Source organism: Neomonachus schauinslandi, chromosome 3, assembly GCF_002201575.2.
Source record: "Neomonachus schauinslandi chromosome 3, ASM220157v2, whole genome shotgun sequence".
Taxonomy (NCBI): domain Eukaryota; kingdom Metazoa; phylum Chordata; class Mammalia; order Carnivora; family Phocidae; genus Neomonachus; species Neomonachus schauinslandi.
In genome coordinates, this window is record NC_058405.1 from 68,868,773 (window position 1) to 68,893,212 (window position 24,440).

At 34.1% G+C, this 24,440-nt stretch overlaps 1 protein-coding gene across 1 annotated transcript in view; it reads right to left on the reverse strand.

Moving 5' to 3' along the window:
- Window positions 1-9,425: 9,425 nt before the first annotated feature.
- PDS5B (PDS5 cohesin associated factor B) overlaps window positions 9,426-24,440 on the reverse strand; it is a 195,230-nt gene continuing 180,215 nt past the window's right edge. Inside the window, exons 28-35 of the mRNA XM_021678280.1 lie at window positions 24,007-24,126; window positions 22,785-22,847; window positions 22,045-22,190; window positions 19,358-19,463; window positions 14,317-14,756; window positions 14,116-14,223; window positions 10,992-11,130; window positions 9,426-9,680 (exon numbers count right to left, since the gene is read on the reverse strand). Coding sequence (XP_021533955.1) covers window positions 9,645-9,680; window positions 10,992-11,130; window positions 14,116-14,223; window positions 14,317-14,756; window positions 19,358-19,463; window positions 22,045-22,190; window positions 22,785-22,847; window positions 24,007-24,126 — 1,158 coding nt within the window. The 3' untranslated portion in view covers window positions 9,426-9,644. The remainder of the gene's footprint in view (window positions 9,681-10,991; window positions 11,131-14,115; window positions 14,224-14,316; window positions 14,757-19,357; window positions 19,464-22,044; window positions 22,191-22,784; window positions 22,848-24,006; window positions 24,127-24,440) is intronic.

Consider the following 24,440-nt stretch of genomic DNA (forward strand, 5'->3'; position numbering starts at 1 on the left):
TTTTTTTTTTTTTTTTTAAAGATTTTATTTATTTATTTGAGAGAGAGAATGAGAGAGAACACATGAGAGGGGATAGGGTCAGAGGGCAAAGGAGACTCCCTGCCTAGCAGGGAGCCCGACGCGGGACTCGATCCAGGGACTCCAGGATCATGACCGGAGCCGAAGGCAGTCGCTTAACCAACTGAGCCACCCAGGCGCCCATGAACGGTTTGAATCTTGAAGACAAGGTAATTGCTTCTTCAGAGCAAACTAATAAGCTAATCTTCTTGTATTACGGTTAACTAACTGGACCTCTGTTTATAGTCCCTTAACTGTATTACACAGTCTTTTAAAACTGTCACGTTAAATGTCTTAAGTTTCATATTTTTATTCTCTTGCTCTAAAAAGTCATCAGTAGGTCCCTTAGCTGGTTTTAGAATTCAAAGCCCTACCCAATATTCTCTCAAACTACTTGTGCAAAGTATCTTCCCACTTCCCAACCACAACAGAACTTTTTCTCCACCTCAGCCAAATAGGTCTCTCGGTTCCCAAATGAACAGATCTGGTGCACCCAACCCCCAATCATTCACACATCTATAAGGTGTTAACTGTATTACCTTCTCTCTGGTAATTTTTCACCCAAGATTTTTATACAAAACTATAGGCACCCAAGGGCCATAATGCAGATTACACAGTGAACAGAGTTAAACACATTAGCTCAAGAATGTAAATTATGGGGGTGCCTGGGTGGCTCAGTTGGTTAAGCCTCTTGATTTTGGCTCAGGTCATGATCTCAGGGTCCTGAGATCGAGCCCCACGTTGGGCTCAGTGCTGGGCATGGAGACTTTTTAAGATTCTCTCTCTGCCCCTCCCTCCACCCCTGCTCATGCTCTCTCTCTTAAAATAAAAAAGAACGTAAGTTATGTACAATAAATGAAATTTACATTTTTATCCATCACTTTCTAAGATCGAAGCCTGAAGCATGTTCTATGCTTACAATAAATAGCCATTTTGGTTCAAGTAAGTTATTTGAATTCTACTCCAAATCAATAGTCTAAGAATTAAAACCATCAATTCTGAATAGTTCTGTGACCTCTGAGCAAGTCTAGGTTTCTTTATTTGTAAAATGTTGATAGGTTTCTTTATTTGTAAAATGTTGATAATGAACATGTTTCTCCTAATGGGAGATAATGTAAGCAAACAGGTAGCAGAGTATCCAGGAAAACATGTCCAATATTACATTCATCCTGTGACTAGGAAATCCCAACAGAACTGAAGAATTATGTTATCACTACTTTAAAATTTATTAATATTTATTCAATGTTGATATGATGATTAATATTTGAGGCAGTATAGAAAGAGCGTGGCTTTGGAGTTAAACAGATGTGACAGAATCTTCAGTCACCACTTCAGAGATGAGAAACCTTGGGTAAACCACAATCTCTGATCCTCAGTTCCCTCATATGTTAAAGGGCATACACACCATCAACTAACACACAGAACTACAGTGAGGACTATATGAGATGATAATTTATGAAAAGATTTAAATAAGGTATCTAGCACAAAAAATTATCAGGTTCCTTGATCTTAAATTTTAATGCCCGTAATTTATCTAAATTTTACTAATGTAAAGTTAATTCAGCAAACATCTTTTGAGCACTTACTATGTGCACTACACACTATACTGAGCACTAGAGATAAACTAGTCAACAAAAACATGTATCATCTCTGTCTTCATACAGGTGAGCATTCTGGAGGCAGTGGGACAGGCATTAATGAAATAATCCAAATGCCAACTGTGCTAAGTGCTATGGAGAGGTAAGCTAAGGGGGCATATAATAGGGGGGTTTGCCCTGATCACAGAAATTGAGAAAAGCTGCCTTAGGGAAAATTCTCACTTGTAGTGTGAGTATGAAACATAGATATAGCAGAAGGAGGAAGAGTGCTCTGGGCGGAGACAACAGAATATGTTTTATCTTTTGAATATCTATACAGCTTTATATATACCCTAATAGCTTGCTTGTACCTCTGGCAACTAAGTGCAAGGGACTGAAACAATAGTGTAGCTGGCACAGATGATAAAGACTGCCTAGTGACCAAAGATGCAGAGCTTTGTGGAGCACATTATCTTAAAGGCAATGGCAAATTGTTAAAGGGTTGTAGGATTTATACTGTTTATTATCATTGTTGTTGCTGTCATTACTGGATAGATGGGATCACTGTATTTCACAACGGTCTGGCTACATTGTGAAAATGAATTTGAGGTCAGGCAAGAGTAAGTTTAAGCATACCAGTTTGGAGACAAAGAAATGATTAAGAACTTAAAAGAGATTACATTGGTGGGAATGGGTGGCTCAGTCAGTTGAGTGTCGGAGTCTTGGTTTTGGCACAGGTCATGATCTCAGGGTTGTGAGATCAAGTGCCAAATTGGGCTTTACACTGAGCATGGAGCCTGCTTAAGATTCTCTCTCTCGGGGCGCCTGGGTGGCTCAGTCGTTAAGTGTCTGCCTTCGGCTCAGGTCATGATCCCAGGGTCCTGGGATCGAGCCCCGCATCGGGCTCCCTGCTCCATGGGAAACCTGCTTCTCCCTCTCCCGCTCCCCCTGCTTGTGTTCCCTCTCTCGCTGCGTCTCTGTCAAATAAATAAAATCTTTAAAAAAAAAAAAGATTCTCTCTCTCTCGCCCTCTGTCCCTCCCGCACACTCTCTCTTAAATAAAATAATAATAATAGTAATAATAATAAAGTAGAAAAATTCTAGGGATAATCAGGAGATAAGTTCAATAGGACTAGATAACAGTGTAAGTGAAAGGAAAAGTCAGGGGCAATTTTTCGATTTGATTTGTATTACTAGTTGAATGCTAGTTCTATTTTCAGATATACAAAGATGACCAGATATGAGAAGGAAAGGTTACGTATTCAGTATTGTGGACACGTTGAGTTTCAAGAACAGCTGAGCCTTGAATGACACAGGTTTCAACTGTGTAGGTCCACTTTATACATGGATTTTTTTTTTCCTCTACACTCAGTACTATAAATGTATTTTCTCTTCTTTATGATTTTAATAACATTCTTTTTTCTACTTTATTGTAAGAATACAGTATATAATACATAATAACATGCAAAATATGTGTTAATTGACTATTATCAGTGAGGCTTTCAGTCAACAATAGGCTATCAGTAGTTAAATTTGGGGGGACTAAAAAGTCATATGCAAGTTTTCAACTTCAGGGGGGCAAGGAGGGGTTTCAGTGCCCCTAACCTCACCTTGTTCATGGGTCAATGGTATTTTTAAATTTTTTTTTTTTTAAGATTTTACTTATTTATTTGAGAGAGAGTGCGAGAGAGCACAAGCAGGGGAGAGGGAGGAGCAGGCTCCCCGAGGAGCAGGAAGCCTGATGTGGGGTTTGATCCCAAAACCCTGGGATCATGACCTGAACCACCCAGGTGCCCCTCAACTGTATTTCTTCAAATTAACAACAACAGCAACAAAAAGCCCAGTTCTTGCCACCTCCTACTCAAAGTCCTACAATGGATTTCCATCAAATTCTAAACACAACTCCTAACAGACATACAATTATGATCTGGCTCTTCGCAATCTCCTGACTTTCCCTCCTACCCCTTTATCCAGTGGTCACTTTCACTTCAAAAGCATTGGCCTTCTTGAAATTACTGATACACTCAAAGTTCATTCTTCCCTAAGGACTTTTGCACTTACTCTTCCTTCGGCCTGTAATACTTTTTCCCCAGGTGTTCATAGTGCTTGATCCCTCATATAATAGAAGTCCATGCTCAGATGTCACCCTTTCAAAGAATCTTCTTTGACTATCCTATATAAAATAGCCTTCCTGCTGAGAGGTTGGCCTGGAAAGGTAGAATGAAATCTTCTATAGTCTTGGTATGCTAAAGGAAAAGGCCTGTTGTACATAATACAAGTCTTACCCTCAAGACTTTTGAAACAAGTGGACTGAGTCAACCTAAAGCTGTACCCCAAGACCAACTCCATGGATTGAGGTAATCAATCCCTACAATGAGTAAGAGAAAAGAAGATAAATCTTCTGGGGGGGGGGGGGGAGAAATCACATCAACTTCAACCCTTCAGTTCTTTTATACACACTGTCCTGCATAAAAGAAAAAAATTACAAGCCCTAGATACAGGGAGAAAGAAATATGATCAGGAAAAATGTGACTAATAATCAAGAAAGAAAAATCAGGTAATAGATTATGACCCACAGATGATTCAGATGTTGGAGTTAGTTATAGAATTCAAATCTCTGCCAGCACTGTTAAGAAGAAGAAAAAAAAGGAAACGAGTAAAGAGACTTTCAATAGAGAAATGAAATCTATAAAATATAATTAACTGGACACTCTAAAACTAAAAAATTCACTATTCGAAATTAACTAACTGGATGGGCTAAATGGAAGACTGCACAAGGTAGAACACAAGATTGGCAAATCTGAAGATGCATCAACTGGAAATATCCAAACTGAAGCACAGAGAGAAAACAAGAGTAGAAAGAAAGGGAAGAAAATAAAGAGCACATGGGACACAAACAGTACAACATATTTATAACTGGAATGTCAGAAAGAAAGAAGTGATAATAGAGTACAAGTAATATGTGAAGGGATAATGACCAAGAATTTTTTAAAACTGATAGAATATATCAACTTGCAGATTCCAGAGCTCAGTTAACCCCAAGCAAGATAAAATGAAAACCATAAGCAGGCCCAACACAGCAAACTGCTGAAAACAAAGATAAAGAGGAAATCCTAAAAGCCAGGAAAAAGACACAGGACCTAAAAGGAGCAAAGTTTTTCAGCTGTTTTGCAACAGAAAATATGAAAACTAGAAGAAAATAAAATGCAAAGTTTCAAACTGCCAAATAAATAAAACTGCCAATCCAGAATTCTGTATCCAAAGAAAATACTCTTTAAAAATGAAGGTGTGATAAAGACCTTTCAAACAAATGCTGAGTTAACTGCCACAAGACTGGCACTATAAGCAATACTAAAAGAAGTTCCTCGGGCTGACAGAAAAGGAATTAAGATGACAGCACAAAACTATCAAAAGAAAAGAAAAAAATAGCAAAGAGAAGAGAAAATGTATATGTAAATAAGAAAGAACACTATTTAAAGTAATGATATTGTGGGATTTATAACCACAAAATATATGAAAACTATAGCACAAAGAGTGGGGAGGCAACAAATGGAGTTGAACCGTTTTAAAGTTCTTGAACTGTTCAGAAGGTAGTAAAAGCATTAATATAACACAGACTATAATAAGCCAAACACAGATACTATAATCTGTAAGGTAACCACAGAAAAATAATACAACCAAGCATAACTAAAAAGCAAATAGAAGAGATAGAATAATAGTAAGTACAGATGACCCTTGAACAGCAGGAGTTTGAGCTGGATTCTTTTTTGATATAGTAGAGTGGTGTAAAAGTATTTACTCTTCTCTATGATTTTCTTAGTAACAATTTCTTTTCTCTAGTTTACTTTAAGAATACAGTATCTAATACGTACAACATACAAAATATGGGTTAATCAACTATGTTTTTGGTAAGGCTCTCAGTCAACAGTAGGCTATCAGTAGTTACGTTTTTGGGGACTCAAAAGTTCTATGTGGATTTTCAACTGTGTGGGGTTGGCAACCTTAATCCCCACACTGCTCAAAGGTCAACAGTACCTGACTGAGTCAAAAGAAGTTAGGAAAAGGAGCAAATAAAGGAATAAAGAAAAGACTGGCAAAAAAGAGAGGAAGGTTTAAAACCTACTACATCAGTAATTATACCAAAAGTAAACAGTCTAAACACTAAAGAACAAAGATTCTAAGACTAGATAAAAGAACAAGATGGAAGTATAAAATGTTAACATAACATACATTTTAAACATAAGAATATATATAAATAGGTTGAAAATAAAAGGACAGAAAAAGGTTTGTCATGCAAACAAAACAAAACTGGTACGGCTATATTAATATCAGACAAAGTAGGCATGAAGTATTTGTACAGATATCAAGTGACATTTTATAATTATAAAAGTGTAACTTCATCGTAAAGGCATAATAACCCGATAGTTTATGTGCTAAGTAACATAGCTCCAAAGTATACAAAATAGTTTCTCCTCCAATCATTTCTACTGTCTATCTTGCTTTTCCTTTTCTTTTCACCACACTTCTCACAATCTGACATTTATATTATATATTTAATTATTGTTTCCTTATTCCCCCACCCCCTTGTGGAGAACGTAAGCTCTGCAAGGGCAGGGACTTACTCTATCTAGATCACACTTTATTCTCTGTAACTAGCCTAACACATAGTAAGCACTCAATAAATATTTGCTGAACAAATGAATAAAAGTGCCACTAGCAACTTATATTCAGTGCTTACTTTTAAAGTTTATAGGATACATTTATTTTCTCCAGTTATGCAATCCTTTAACTTAAATAGTACTTAGCAATCTCTGTTAGTCAAAATTTTACATAAGAAGTTTAAACAAAAAGCTTGAAAAAATGTTACTAGGAAATACATTTCCTTTTCATGCAACAAAGGCTCCAAAATAAAAAATCATCAAAATGTGCCTTTCTTCATTTAGTAAACATATTTAAATATATATATTAATACACATAAATAAAATAATACAATTACATATTAGCTTTCATGTTTATTCAGCTTCACAGAAAATCCAAAAATGTGTCTGAAATTGGTTATCTATCTAAATACCAATTGTTCATTATGGTGACATAATACTATGTGGTAGGGGAGATACACCTAAGTTAAACAAATTCTTAAATCCCTGACAATCTTCAAGTGGGCAAAAGGAAATCTGAAAAATCAAACTTACAAGTTGTAAGAAGATACAGAAAGTAATGTAACCTTTAATACCTGGAACAAGTTTTACAGCCACATTTGTAATTTACATATACAGTGGAGATCACTGAAAAAAAGCTTCCTGTTGCACTGCAGCAAGAAATCTTATTATAATGTAGATTAAATGAACTTGCTACAGAGTGCAGCAAGATAACCTCACTGAAGACGCATAAGATTTTCATAATGGAACTTGTTACAGTGAGTTGAATATTTCCTTAATTTTATACAGTACATATTTTTCAAAATGAACATTATCACTGAAGACTTTGCTAACCACTGTTAGCAATTACTGTTGTATATCATACTTAATTTTACTTTAGTTATAGTATGTGGCTCTCCAAATGTTAGCATATGAAATGTTAAGTTTAAACATAATAAAATAATCCCCTAAGATGAAGACTCGGGACATCAAAACTTTGATCATTATTGCACCTATTTTCTACAGAAAAATGGAAAATTTACATCATAATCCTCCCAAGAAGTGAACAGACAAGTTGTAAAATCACAGACTTATTGGCATTAAACAAAATCTACAATGCACATTTTTTGTGAACTGATGTACAGAATTAATGTGCAATGAAATTTGGTTAACTATGATCATGCAAATAAAAATCCTCCACAATCATGTTTTCATTATGTTTTATAAAATGGTCTTAAAGATATACTTCCATAAACATTTCCGGTGCAATTTAGTCAATGACAAAAATACAAAGCTATCCCTTATTCTTTATTTTATAGATTTAAAAACATGCCTTTGTACTGCTGAGATACAAATAGCGTGTTTGGGAGAACTGAGCTCATTAAACGGTTAAAAACCAATGCATCTTGGTCCAACATTAGCTGCCCTGTATACAGCAGCCTCCCATAATCACTGGTGTATCTTGCTTGATGAAGAATGAAGAATAGTTAAATATTGAGAGATTAAGACACAATTCAAAACATTTTTTTTTTAAATTAAAGGCCGTTTCATAAACATGAAGAAATCTTTAAAAGAAAAATAATCACATCAATTGTGATATACATTGGAAAATAGTAAAATGTCATTTTCCAAAATAGTTTCTTTATTATATCCCCCATCTATTATAACCAATCTTGGAAATATACCTTAAACATAATGGTGTATTATATGAAAATGCTCCATTATTCAATGTGATAAATTTAATAAGTTAGGATATGATTTTCTTTTCCGATGTTAACTGTGGAAAAAACAAAAGAACAGCACCTGAAATACTACAGTGAATTTAGGCAAGCATTAAGTAGTAACTTTTATGTTTTGGTTCAAAATACAGTTTACAAAACTGTATAAAGGATACTGACTTAAGTAATTTGTTTCTGTATTTTGCAGATTACGATGAAAAAAAAAAAAAAGAACTGCTCTAAATCCAAATAAATTTCCACTTCTCCTAATCTAGATGAAGTGGAATTTCATTCAAAATTTATAAGATTGTGATACCTACAGTAGCTCAGATAGTTGGATATATCACTCCCACCCTGTCCTTCCCCCCCCAAGAACAAGTTTTTGGCTCCAAAATAAAGTACAATAATAAACTCTTGATGAAAAACTATGTTATGGGGCAATCTATCATATACTATGGCTAAATATGAATTTACAGAAAAGAGCACATCCCATTTTCAGCACTTTTTCATAAACATGCAACTCACTATAAAATACAAAACACTTGCTTTCAAGAACAGCTTTATAAAGACACACTGCATCAATAAAATTTTTTCTTTCTGATTAACTTTACACTGTTATGGAGAACTGGAACTTTTCTATGTGTATATATCAGATTTTATATTATAGTGTAATAATTTGCATCTTCTGAACATAATGTTCAAGAGGAAATATCTATACACAATAACATTCTAGACTATTAAAAACTAATTCAAATTACAGAATTTTATTGATACAGTAGATTAATAAAAACTGAAAAGGGATGATGATAAAATGGGATAAAGAATTCAGTACATTATTTTATAACACACTCTTTAAAATTAAAATATTTTAAATCTCTCTTTTCTTAAAATTTTCATTGCCATGAAAGGCCAGAAAATTCTGAGACCAATACTGAGGTGTAAAATAATCAAACTTCAGGATTATTTCACAATTTGCGTGGTGTCCTCCCATCGGAGGCACCATTCAGGTGTAATGGCAGACAATATAGCACCTCTGAAGATTAAGGGTGCCTAGGAGTAAACACTAGGTAAGATACACAAGGGAAAGAGACCATTTAACTCTCCAACAAACAATGACATCAAGAAAATGACACCATTTGTTGAAAAAAATTTTTCACAGTAAAATTGCAGAGAATACAAATACTAACACTGACAGATTACTGCTTAAGATCTATCCTAACAAACTCTTTCCAAATCAATAGATCCAATAAACAGTTGGGTACTGTCAGTTTAAAGCCGCAGATAAAAGCTATACAAGCACTTTAGAAGTCAGAAACATTAAAGAAAGAAAGAAGAAAAAGAAAGAAGAAAAAGAAAGAAAGAAAGCAAAAGAAAGAAAAAAAAGAGAAAAAATATATTTACAAGTTTCTTCTTTAGTTTATGTCTACATAGCCATCGGACATCACACTTCCACAAGACTCCATAGTCAATGTTATCACCACGCGTATGGCTAAAGCGCTGTGACCACAAAACACATGAGGTCATCAAAGGAAGTTCCAACTGTCCACTCTCTGGCAGTTCCGCTTTGTGCATCAAAGGCTTTACTTAGCCTCAAGCTTGACAAAAAAATGCTTCTTCTCAAAGCTTTCACATAGAAAGTTATTAATTACATTTGTTCATCGCCTTTCTCTTTTAGAACTTCGCCGCCGTACCTTAAAAGGAAAATTACCAGATGCTTAATTAAAATACTAGACACAGCAGACAGCCTTTCCCACAATAGAGAAAGAAAAAACTATTTTACTTTTCTATTCAATCATTTTAAAGAGAAATGAACAGAAATCAATGTCAAGAGCAAGAAAAATAATTGCAAATATTTTTTCACTTATGTTTCTGTGGTAAAAGAAAACATTTGATCCTTATGAACTTAGGCTTACAGCTGTCTTTCTGGGAAAACAGTTACTGAATGTGGATCATAACAATCAGTAAATACATAGAAATAATCTGAAATTCAGACATATTACAATTTACTGGCAAGTACTAATGAAAGCATAACACTTTAGTTTAAAAAAGACCAGTATAAAGAGGAATATAAACAGAACAGGATTTTAATTAAATTTATGGTGCAGTTTTTGTTTTTGTTTTGTTTTGTTTTGATGAAGACACTAATCACAATGAACTCTTTAGCCTTATTTTTATATTGAAAACAATAAACAAATACTTTAAGAAACAAGCCCAACAAGTTTGAGACCACACAGTTCAGATATTTTTCTGTGGTCTTAACCCCGCTTCACAACCCTGGTCCAATCATAAGTGCTGATTATGTTAAATAGCACAGAGGGGTGGGGGTCAACTCTGGGACTACATCTCAGAACACAGGTTTCTCAAACAAAGATGGCTGGCTGTACTGATTGAAAGACTCAGCACTAGTGTATCATCTAGAGAATACACCTTACTTAAATGTGTTAACTGTATTTCTTCCAGCGAGAAATACTCAAGATGTGTTAACTGACAAAGCCATTCTTAAAAAAAAATTATCTCAGGAAGAATCACATTCCTACTTTTGTAAAAGAAAGGTCTATTACCAATTTTATAAATTTCAAAGACGTGATTTTATCCTATATGGTTAACTTCTAGTTTCTACTGTGAAACTCAGAGAAAAAAGTTAAGAAACATAAACCACAGTCTATTTAACATATAACAGTGCTCTAAAGTCAAGGTACAACTTAAATGCCTGAAGTGTCAATATCAGACAGCTACTTGTTCTTCTCTACATTCAGCTTTCAACTTGATATTTACACTTTCACGAGGCTACAGCTATTATTCTCACTTAGAGTCTCAGTATTCCATAAAGGATGCTAATTATTCAAGCTGGTAGATGAAACAACTCTACAAACTAATGAAGAAAAGCAAATAAATACTTAGACTTATAAGTAAGAGCAAGTGCTATATGTATCTTACCAAACATTTACCAACTCTATTCTATATTCTATACTACCACACATGGTACTTTAATAAACACATACATTTACTGTAGAAACTTCCTCTTCCTCTGTTTCTTCCTGTGGAATATCATCATTGACAGGAGAGCTACCCTGAAACACATCGACTTCTTCACTTGAATCATTTTCTTTAGTAGCTGCTTGTTTGGAGCGTCCTACACGGCTAGAGTAAAACAGATATAAAATAAAATGAACATTCTGATCTTTAAGTAGTAGAAATGCTTTAAATATTTCATAAATTCTCATTTATTATCATTTTTATCCTTCATTACCTTACAAAACAAGAAATATTTTTCTTATTCTAAACCCTAAACCAATGTTTAATCCTAGAATCTCACCTACAAACACTGACCAAGTAACAAAATCATGTGTGACTGAGACCAATACCATAAAGGATTTTAAAACATAAACCAATGTCTGCTCTTCCTTTTATCTTTCCCAACTCAGTAAATGGCATCTGTATCTCCTGAGCTTCTCAAAACAGAAAATTTGGAGTCCTTCTTACTACTGTACCACTCTTCATCTGGCCCCATAATTCTTACAAAGGAATCTCAAATCCTATTTACTTCTCTCCACCTCTATTGCTTCTACATTTCCAAACCATTCTCATCTCTTTACCTCTTCTCTAAAATGTAAAAACAGCTGATGTCACTCATTCCCCCTCGGTAACTCCCTGCTATACTGAGAGAAATTCCATAATCCTCCTTAATATAGTATACAAGGCCCTGCAGACAGTCCTGGGGTACCTGTCCATTCTCCTCTCTTTCTACTCAATTCCTCACAACTACACTGGCAAATTCTTGCCTTCCTTCAACTCTCTGAATTGGCCAAGATTTTTCCTACTTTGGAACCTTCAAATCCAATATTCCCTCCAATTGTGTTCTTCCTGTTTTCCATCAGCCTAACTCCTACTATTCTCAAGAAATCAACTGTCACTTTCCAAAGAGAAAACTTTCCAATTCCCTAGCCCTTCCATTACTTTCTCTTACAGTACCCTAAATTTTCATCAGGGCACATATCACAATTTAGAATTCCATATTTAGGTGTGATTATGCAATACATGCCCATTTAGATGGTAAATCCCATAAGGACAAGAATCATGTCTGTTCTGTGCCACCATGTCCCCCAGCACCTCATACTCTCTGAAACACAGGAGGCAATGAAATATATGTAATAGATACCACCATTTAATCAAATGTATCCCTCTCGGTATTTTTCTATCTGCATATATATTCTTTCATTAAAAACTTTTTTTTTATTTCAGTGCAGTTGACACACGTTACCTTAGTTTCAGGTGTAGTGATTCAACTTATTTATACATTATGCTATGCTCACCCCAAGTGTAGCTACCATCTATCACCATGCAATGCTACTACAATATCACTGACCATATTCCCTACACCGTGCTTACGCATTCCCAAACTGGAAGCTCGTTATCTCCCACTCCCCTTCACCCATTTTGCTCATACTCCCACCCCCACTACCCTCTGGCAACCATCACCTTATTCTCTGTATGGTAACTTTTTTTTAACATTAAGAATACAGCTTATCACTTCTCTTAGGTAATCCAAAGTATTGTTTAATCCACACTCAAACCAAGTAATTTTTTTTACTTGATTCAGTTTTTCTCAATTCCACTGAGGTCAGAACAAGAAAAACAGGCAGATCATAACATACGTTATTCTACTAGTTCTAAAAAAAGAGGTTCCCCGTGAAGGGAAGATACACTGTTAAGACAGAATATAGAGGTTTTTTGCACTGATTTTTAAAAGAAATACTTGTTTGGTTTAGAACATTCGTATGAGGAAATGACATGATAATCATTTAAGTTCTTAATTTTTTGATGCCCAAATATAAACAAATTACAGTTATGAGCCCGAATGATATTTCTGTCATTTCCTCATTATAAAATTAATTCTGGAAATTTAATATTCCTTAAGAATTTGTTTAAAAAACAGTTATTTTCCATAATTGAATCCAAACACATTTACAAAGTTATCACAAAAATATACTTACCTTTACTTTTTTACCCGAGGAAAAAATTAAATGGAAGAGGGCATGAAGTAGCTAGACACCCAGGCAACTTTTCCTCTTCCTGTGGAATACACAGGAATAGGAAATACTTCTAAGGTAAGTATTTAGCCAAGGCACGCTGGCAAGTCTGAAAAGCCAACGCACTGATGTAATTATGTAATGGGATTACTCTCAGGAAAACTGCAGAATTTCTGACTAATGGAAGACATGCTATTTTAGTTCCACTTAAATAACTGAGAAAAAAAGGGCAAAATATACAAATTACAGTACTGATGTTCCTGCTACTTTAATAATCTTAGGTACAAATTTGTTATTGTAACTTCTTTTTTTTTTAAAGATTTTATTTATTTATTTGAGAGAGAGAGAATGAGAGAGAGCACATGAGAGGGGGGAGGGTCAGAGGGAGAAGCAGACTCCCTGCTGAGCAGGGAGCCTGATGCGGGACTTGATCCAGGGACTCCAGGATCATGACCTGAGCCGAAGGCAGTCGCTTAACCAACTGAGCCACCCAGGCGCCCTGTTATTGTAACTTCTTATAAACATATGTTTGTGTGAACTTCTAAAACTATTTATATGTAGGTATGGATGTGTTAATTTGATTAGAAAAGAAAAATTCAAAACATCAAAAACTTCAGATCTACATGTGATAATTTCAGTGGATATAATTTAAAGAAAAATAATGGCTGTTACTTTCCTACACAATTCAAAGAATAAAAGCAAAAATGTAAAAACTATTTTTTTTTAAGTTGCTGAGGAAAGACATTAAAAAAAACTGTAGTGTGGAATGACAAGGCAACCTGGTCAGTACGATGTGATTATTTAAAAATACCTTCTCATCTCTTTAGGTACTATAAAGTCTGTATTGGAAATGATAAACTATATGTTATTCATTTAAAAATATTTGCCTAAAACCTGTAAAAAATGTACAAATATTATCAGAGAGTTAATTGGGATATCAATCACTTAGGTAAGTTTATAAAAATTTTATCTTACCTAGTGTAATGGGAGTAAATATATGAGATTTTAAATATAGCCCTATGTATATTTAAAAATTTATGAACTTTTGCAAAATAATTTGAAACTGGTTTGAAATTTAATATTATTTACAACTTACACATTTTTTTTTGGTTGTGATGGTGATGGCGTTTTTGATGGTCTTCCTCGTCCTTTCTGTGGTGTGGATTGTGTGGATTCAACTGCACTAGTTTCAGGAGATTCTGCTCTGCTTTGGAGAAGACCCAAATGTGCATAGCATCAAATTATGATTTATAACATAGTTACGAAACATATGCAGTTTAGAGTTGCACGTACTTACCTCTGTTGTGCTCTCCTTGATGTTCGGTGTTGTTTGCTCTTTGACTTCTGTTCTGTATTTCCACTTTGTCTTTCTTCTTCTTCCTCTTCTTCTGGTGCTGAAGGTCCAGATTTTTTTTTGGTTCCTTTTTTAGAAGTTTTCATTGTTGGCTCTTCTTTTGGTGTACCTCCACCAAGAGGTTTAGGTGGTCGGCCTCTTTTACCTTTCTTTGGTGGACTATTCTGTTCATCCTCATTTTCTAATATATCTTCTTTGAGCCTCTTTTCTTCAGGCCACTGCTGTTCATCTGATTCTGAAGCCGTATGGCCTCTCTTCCGTCCACGCTGACTACCTTTAGGTTTCTGTTCCTGTACCAACTTAGTGAGGTCATCCATACCTAATTTTTCTTCTGAATCTGTGACAGGTGTTTTTTTCCGGCTTCTAGGTTTGTCCAATTCAGACTAGGAATAAAAACCACAATTTCAAACATAAAATTGTAAGTGTGCATATTTTGAAAAATAAAACAAAAAACATGCTATCCACTTTGTCATAAAAATGTGCTTAAATAAAATGTAGAGTTCTTAAGCACATCAGAACTGTAACTACCTGTATTTTAACTAAAAAAATTATCCAGGGTAAGAGGATAAATTTTTATTTTTACTTAAGCTAGAGAGCCTCAAATGGAAACCTTTCAAGATCAGTATTTTATTAAATTATACATTGTAATGAAGAGCTATTTATTTCATTTAAAAAATTTCTAAATTCCTTGCGTGAACAATGGATAACTATAGTAAAGTACAATGGATCTGCTTTGATAGTCAATTTAAGTAATTCTAATTTTACTACACAGTGTTTAAGACATAAAATATCAACTATGCTATATATCATGCTTAGACACCATAAGAAACTTTTACTTTATAAACAGAGGTTGCAAGTTACAAAAGTTAAACATATTCATCACTTATTAAAAATTTTGAAAACACTTCTGAATCAAAGATACTGCTTCTTTTCATGTACAACTAATTAAAAACAAAAAAACAATTTAAATTATTTAATTGGTACTCAAATATAAAATAAAAGCCTAGTCTACATTCAGAGAATTTAGGCACTGAGCAGAAGATGCAAACTGAGGAAATTCTCCAAAGAAATCAAGAACAGTATGAACCCTTATAGCTTCTCCATACACATACATGTATAAAACCCATAAATAAATGTAAATTTTATTTCCAAAAAGTTTATGCCAATTTACATTCTTAAAAATCAGTGGTAGAAAACAACAAAAATTATCTGATTAGTTTAATAGTCATTTTGTTTCCTGTCTACAAACTCCCTAATTATGCCACTGGTATTATGTTCTTTGCCCATTTGCATACTGGAGTCTTAGTATTTTAATCTACATTCTTGTGTATATTTAAATTTTAGTTCTATTTGTTATGGACTGAATTGTGCCCACACAAAATTCACATGTTGAAGCCATAACCCCTAATGTTATGGTATTTGAAGAAAAGGTCTTTGGGGAGATACTTCAGTTGAGATGAGGTCATGAGGGTGGGTGGGGCCCTCATTATAGAATTAGTCCCTTATGGGAAGAGACACCAGAGAGATCTCTCTGTCTCTCTCCACCATGTGAGGACACAGTGAGAAGGTGGCCATCTGCAAACCAGGAAGAGAGCTCTCACCAGGAAGCAAATTGGCCAGCACTTTGATCTTGGAATTCCCAACCTTCAAAATGGTGAGAAAATTAATTTCTGTTGTTTAAGCCACCCAGTCTATGGTATTTTGTTATGGCAGCCTGAGCAGACTAAGACATTATTTTATCTTAATAGGATTTGAGATGAAGTTTTAAACTGTTTTTCCTATCCACCCCCCAAAGAGTGTTCCAATCATTTAAAAAAACCACTGACTTATAATGCTTCCTTTATTTTGTATTATGTTTTAAAAATTAATAATGTTTCTGAGCTATTGTAATAGCAGCATAATATTTTACTAATTATAAATAAATACATTTGTGTCTGGCTGGGCTGATCTTATTATTACTCCTCTTTTTTATATTTATTTATTCTTCTACATGGACTTAAAATCACACTGGAATTTTATAATTACATATATATTCATTTAGAAAGAATGAATAAGAAAAAGAATTTTCTTATTTATTTTTCCCATTACAGAACATGGTATGCCTTCTTTCTCTTCAAGTCTTGTATGTCTCTCAATTTGGACATCTCCACATAGTTTCCCCCACTTCTTTTTTAAGGAAGTTTTAGACTGATGGATGTGTCTGTCTGTCTGTCTACCTACCTACATATTTTTGTTGTTGTAGTGGTTATTATGGTGAAGCAAATCTTTCACCCAAGTGTATACTTGATATAAAGAAAAATTAACAGAATAAAGTTAGTTATGCACATACATACATCTATTTATATGGCTATCATGCTAAATTCTTAGTTTTTCAATTGCTTCTCTTATTTTTCTAAGAGTACAAAACAAATGAATGTCTCTTCTTTTTCACTGTCATATGTTTGACTATTTCACATCTTCCTGAATTTGTTAAACATTCTAGAACAATCTTAAATAATAGTGATGACAACAGGTTGCTTGTTTTGCCTATTTGCAATAAAAATGCTTCAAGCATTTTGCCTTTATGAAGAATAACTTAAGAGTAACTGAATGAATAACTACCAATTTAAACAGATAAAACTTTTAGCATGTTAAGGAAGTATCCTGCTGGTATTAGTTTATTAAGAGTTCATATGTATCAAGAATGGATTTTAAATTGTATTTATGTCTTCCTGACATGACCTGAGATTATCCTGTTAGTATTCTTATTTGGTATACTGATTTGTTATATTATATTAAAAGATTTCTTAGCATTAAATTATCCTTACATTCCAGGAAAAATAGACCTGTAAGTGACTGGTTTTAATTTGTTAATGTTTATTTAGAGTTTTGTACATAAATTAATAATTAACTGTTGTTACTCAGAGATGCATAGATAAAGGAAATACTGAACTAAAACTAAATTTAAAATTATCACCTCCAATTTAAAATGTTACAATTCATTTTGATGTCCAAAAATGTGTAAGGTAGTTGAATTCCTTTATGCCCTGGAAAAGGCTGGTGGTTAATAGGATATTCTATGTCTGCTTTCTTGAGAATACTATAAATAATCTAGTTTGCTGAAGCACTACCTTCTCTAGTTTCTTTTTCATTTTGCACTGCACTGTCTTAAGAACAGAGGGAGTATAAAACTGAGGTTTGAAGCAGGAAACAGGGAAAATATATTATCTGTAAAACTAAATATTTGAATATAAATGTATATGGAAAATAATTCCTGTGTGGTGAAATTTTAACGTCAAAGTGGTAGCATATGCAAAGACAGTACTCTTTCACTATAATCTACTGGTCTTCAAATTGAACTTCTGTCTCATAATGCTAACCTCTTTGAGGATATTTCAGTTGATATTTATTAATAAGGTTCTTGTAGTATTTCTGAAAATGGATGCAATGTTACACAAAAGGAAGACAAAGGCCTCCATTATAATTATACAAATTAATTTCAAAAGCTCAGAATTTCAAAACTTTTCTATGAAATATAGAGACTTTGTTCTTCATTGCTCTAAAAGGTAGAACTAGATATAGAATTTATAGGATAACAAAACATTAAGAGTTCATCACAACCACGTTTCCCAGTTTTGGGAGGATGTGGGGATAAGGGAGCAGGACAGTATGTGGGTATGGGTGGCCTAGTTGATGTTTCCAATAAATAGGAGAAATTATAAGCTCTCCACCTAAGGCATTTTCAAGCATGTGCTAACCAACTCTCATAAATGCTAATGAAGGAATTTCTGCATTAAGTGAGAAGTAGGACTAGAAGACATAAATACCTTTTCCAATCAAGGTTCTCTTCTATAAATCCAGATAACAGGATTCCTTTCTGGCTAAGCGATCAATTTTTAATTCTGCTTGGGCAAAATTTTTAAACAGCCAATAAAAATCAGAATTTACAGTATAAATAGTAAGGATTTAGTAAGAATTTTAGAATTATAATTTTTTAAGTGGAAGAAAAACCTGGTAAAACAAATTACTGGAGAAACTTGAAAACAACTGAAAATCATTTAAACTTTTTGGGATATGTAATGTTGGGCCAGTGGAAGACAAGAAGGGCAGTAATATTTCAGCGAAAGCAAAAGTATTTTATTAATAACCTTCCACCTCTACTAACAGAGTAGGTTCAAATGCATTCTTTTACTTTAATTATTAATAAAAAATATTGATCTTTATAATAATAAAACAGCAGCAACACCAATTAACTTAGGCTAATTCATTTATTCTGATAAACCTTACCAGCTAAGGAGCCACATTTTAGAGTTAAAGAAACTGATTCAGACAGCCTCACTGATTATTCAAGAAACGTTTAAAGCTAACCTAGAAAGCCAAAATGTGTCCAATTATTAAGGCTATCAGGTGGTGTTGGAATACATAACTGTATTCCATATCTGCACTAAAACAAATCTGTCTTTAAATGACATTTATAAATTGTTTCTATCATACAAGTTATCATTGTTATTAAAATCTAAAAACTAAAGGCGGCCTTTATGAAGACTGTAGCATTTCCTACTAGTAGCATTTCCTTACTAGAAGCTTATTTAGTAATGAAAGGCTCAAGAAATCATCTAAAATGGAGGAACCTTTAAGGACTCTTATTCTACCTCCCCCCTCCAACGCTAAGTTTAAGCTTACTGTGTTTTAAAAACAAGAACAACAACAACAACAAAAAACCCAAGCAGTTCTGAGTATGGGACTGGCATTTTGGTTTCAAAGATCTACAGAATAAAGATCACTTACTAGAATGACAAGAAATACAAGAGAATCAATATGTTTAAATTACATGGTAGAGGGTAATTATAAACCCAAATTGGTGATTAAAACCATTAAAAGAAAATCAAATGTCAAATTTGAGAATAATATTAACTGGTTTCAGTGTAAAAATTATTATTTATACAGTAAAATTGTTTTTATCATTATTATTATAATTATTATAAAATCAAACCAAATATCTCACCCTTACAAGATCAGAGTCGTCTCTCTTGTCACTTTTTTTTCCTGGCAAAGGTGAAGACATTGTGTAATCTTCATTTTCACTGTGATCCATTTCAGAGCTATCAAGCCTTTTAATATAGACATTTATAATCATTATTACAATGAAATAACTTAAAAGCTTTTTTTGTTCCCTAGTGTAGCTTTATAGCTTTATGAGGAAGTTTCATTCTTTTCAAAAAAGTATCCATTTTATTCTATCATATTTAGCAACAAACCAACAAGCAATGAATCACATTTAATTTAACATAATAGGGAAACTTTAAAAATCACAAATTTAGTTTTTTTCCTAAGTCTTTTTAAAAACTAAATTCTCTTTTGGAGTGGGCACATAAAGTAAATTAAAACTTTTCTTGTTAGCAAGTTGAATTGGCCTATATTACTACAATCTGCACTGTCCCCTCTCTCTCTCATATCCCCATTCCACTTTTTCTTCTCTGTACTCTTAACACCCTCTAACACAATAAAGTTATTATGTTTATTCTCTACTAATCTTCCCCTGCTAGAATGTAAGCATGGATCTTTGGTCAACTGTACTGAGCAATTTATACTAAGCACTTATACCAGTGCCAGGCATAAAGTAGGCATTCAATAAATACTTACTAAATGAATTAATAGCACATGCTCTCATTTATTGGTATAAAGGCTGTCTTCTGTCCTAGGTGATCACATCCTTAATCCGGCTTTAAAAACCATTTAAACATTGTTAAATCCTAAATCTCAATCTCTGACCCAGAAGCTACCCTGAGCTCTAGACTCATATATCCAATTGCCCACTCACTTGAATTTCTAATGGGCATCTCAACTTTAAACAGCCAAAACAGTCATTTGGACATTCCTCTTTTCCACATCTCCCCAGAAACAGACAGACAGACACACACACACACACACACACACACAGCCTGTTCTCTCTCTCTCTCTCACACACACACACACACACACACACAGCCTGTTCACACACACACACACAGCCTGTTCCTCTTCAAAGGCTTCTACATCTCAGTAAATGGCACCACCACCTATATAAATACTCAGGCAAAACACCGAGGATACATCCTTTTTTTTTGAAAGAGTTTATTTACTTATTTGACAGAGAGATAGGAGAGAGCACAAGTAGGCAGAGCAGCAGGCAGAGAGGCAGAGGGAGAAGCAGGCTCTCCGCCAAGCAGGAAGCCCGATGCGGGGCTCAATCCTAGGACCCTGGGATCATGACCTGAGTGGAAGGTAGACGCCTAACTGACTGAGCCACCCAGGTGCCCCCCTAGGATACATCCTTAAATATTCCCTTTCTGTAACTATTCACATCTAACCCATCAGCAAGACTATTTGGATCTACCATCAAAATAAATCCTAAATTTGACTATTTACCATCTTCTTCCCAGTTTATCCCTTCCCTGAAGTACTATTAGCTGACTCCTAACTGGTTTTTCTACCTCAATTCTAGTTCCTCTATTCTCCACAATCAAGGCAAACTAATAAAAGTACAAATCAGATCACCAGGCTCCACAGCAGTATCTTAGCAGAGGGGGAAGAGTCGAAGACAATACTGAGGCTCTTAGCCTAAATGACCGGGTGAATTAGATCTTTGATTATAACCACGAATTCGACAAGAAAAACCAGGAATTTAGGAAATAAGTTGCTGGAAATGTTTTGGTAATGCTAAGTAGGAGGCCATCCACTAGAAAATGTCCAAATGATATAGGTGAACGGTCACTTAGGTATCAGCCACTAATATGTATTAATACAGGAATCTAAAACAAGAGCTACAAGTGTAATTTTTTTCAATTTCTACTATATATCACTTGACAATTTATTCATTACAAGGAAACTGATAAGAAATTTCAGAATGTCTCCTTTCTTTATTGACTGGTTATAAACAATACAAAAGATAGCACAGTCTTTGCTAAAAACTAAGCAAAATCAATACACAGTGGCAGTTAAGCCCCGTACAAGGTTCTGCTGCTAACAAACGGTGTACAAAGCACTATGCTAAAACTAGTGAAAATGTGAATTCTTTTCTTTTCTTCTTTCTTAAAAAGAAAAATCTGCAGAGCGTGATTTGAAAGTACAATTTTAAAACAATTTTTTAAACAAAAAAGTTTATACATGTACACAGGAAAAAGAAATTCAAACCAAAGAGTATATAAAATGATCTCCCTCCTACACTAGATTACCATAAGACGTTGTGTAGTCTTCCAGAAACTTTCTATGCATATAAAAGCCAATGTGAATACAAATCCTTTCTAAAAACTTGAAAGTACTATAATACTGTTCTATTCTTTGCCTTTTTACTCAATAATGTATTGTCAAAATAATTCATATTAGCTCATACCTCATCATTTTTAATGATTATGTATTCCATTATACAGATGTACCATAATATAACAGTTTTACAACTGCTAGACATTTAGCTTATGTCTACCAACACAGGCTATACTAACAAGCTAAAATATGAAAGGCTAAGATGGAGTGCCTATCTAAAATAAGAGAGCAAATAAGTAAGAACTTGTAAATGGCTACCAGTGTTAAATGGGAATGTTCAGGTATGCACTGATTTCCATTCACTGACATTAAATGTTTTGGGTTACATTATTTTAGATCTCATTGCCTTGCTGGAATCCTTAAATGTAAAGTATGATATTAGGTTCTTACCTCCCTTTTATTCTTCCAGGAGAGCTTGGATTTGAGCTGCTGCTTGCATTGCTTACAGTTTCCATTCGTGATGACTTTGTCTGAGATTGCTTGCCAGCTGATGAAAGTGGCTTATTAACAGCTCCTAGTACATTGGTTGTTTTAGGCTGAAATGAAAAATGCGTATCTTTTTCTATTTGATTAAAGCCAAGAGAAATTTACATGTAAAGAGCCATAAAAAATATCTGTCGAAGTGTTTACATACAAATCACACACACAAATATGCCTATCCTTAAACAAAATAAGGATTATGAATTGAATATCACTTGTACAAGTGAAAAACTATACAGATGGCATAACAGTTAAGTTTTTTAGCTATCTGAAGGAAAAGGCTTACATAGAAAGTGAGAACAAATCAAATGTGCAGTCAACAAAAATAGATAATCAGACTCTTGCTCTGGAAGGACATAAGAAGATGTTTTTAACTTTAAGACTTTTTTTCTTGATATTACAGGATAAGATATTTAAGGATCAAGGTCTCCAGGGCTTTATTATAAGCTACAAAATAAGTTCATGTATCTCAGCTTGCATCTATACAGTAAATATAATTATTTCTAACTAGCAAATGGAAGATGCCTAATAATTATATTTTTTATCTTAAGATACATCAATTTTAAAGAAATACAAAATAACATAGTTATGCCAATAACCATACTAAAATAAACTACCACATAAAAATTAGAATGACTCTCAAAACGTACTTTTCCAGGAGTGAAAAACGATTTCATTTCTGGAGGCAGATAATTTTTGGTGTTACTGAAATTCTACAAGCAAGGGAAAAAGTTGCAGTCAGTGAATACTGAAACACTAAACATGAGGTGGTTCGAAGCCAACAAAGCATACAACAGCTTTTGTTTCACAGTACATAATAAAATACATATTTAAATAATCAGTCTAACACAAAATTTCACTGATTTTAAATACTGTAATAAGGGGCACCTGGGTGGCTCAGGTGGTTAAGCCTCTGACTCTTGATTTCAGTTCAGGTCATGATCTCAGGGTTTTGAGATCGAGCCGTGTCATGTGAGCCTGCTTAAAGATTCTCTTTCTCCCTCTCCCTCTGTCCCTCCCCTCCCCTAAAAATAAATAAATAAATACTGTAATAAGTTTAAACTAATCTCATACCAACTCCAATATTAACAAAACATATTTGTACTCTAACATGTTAGAGCTCTGTAAGCGCATCAGAAAACCATGCTTCTATAACAATACTCTCCAGAGAAGAGACCACATATACTCCTGTTATCTTAATCACAACAAGGTAAAAGCAGACAGTCCCTTTTAGCTACTGGGTGAGCCTACATACAAGGCTGTTGTAAATCACTATACACTGGTTAAACTTTCATTAGTATTTTACTTAAAAACAAACATAAAAACAAAAACAGTACTGGTAGTTTCCATACTCTCAGTCAATAGGCTTAGGTGCATTATGAATCTCTAAGAACGATTCTGGAAAACACCTATTGTATCTTGAGTTTTGTAAAAGTGGTTTAGGAACATTTTTGTAATGCTCCCTGGGTCTTGAACCTGTTCCTGTATCAGTTCTCTGCTTGTTTCTTCATACCAGTTATGAATCTCAATCAAGGCTTATAACTTCAGACTGTGTCTCTATCAGCATTCTCCTTCCCATTTTGGATCAATGGCCAATAATGACAGCTCTACATGCTTTGATCACATTTTTGCCTGAACTCACACACTGGCATAAAACTCTGAATGCAAACTCTAGATCATCTTAATTAATCTCTGAACCTTATCTGTGTCCTCTAGTTTGGCCCATATTCTAGTCTTGAACCACATTAGTAAGACTCATAGTGACTTTTCCATGACATTAGTAGAACGCTCTTGATCCTGAAATCTTCCCATAACCTAGGGCTGAGAATACATTTTATTTCAATCTATACAAACAAAATCTACAATAACTACCTTGTCAGGTTGGGTGAAAAAACGAGCTGGTAGTACTGGGTCTTTAGGAGATTCCAAACTGTATGTGGTGCTCTTTGACATGATGATATTCATGGCAACATCACACACAGTATACAATTTCTGCAATGGTATTAAAAAAAAATTAGATACTTAAGGTGGCATCCTCGACTCTGTGAATTAGGAGTAATTCTAGAACATGCAGTCAGTACAGGCGTACCTCAGAGATACTGCGGATTCAGCTTTAAAGCACCACAATAAAGCAAATGTTGTAATTAAGTGAGTCAAATGAATTTTTTAGCTTCCCAGTGCATATAAAAGTTATGTTTACACTATACTATAGTCCACTGAGTGTGCAAGAGCATTATGTCTAAAAAACAATGTACAATGTAATTATAGTACAAGTAATTAAAAAATATTTTATTGCAGGGGTGCCT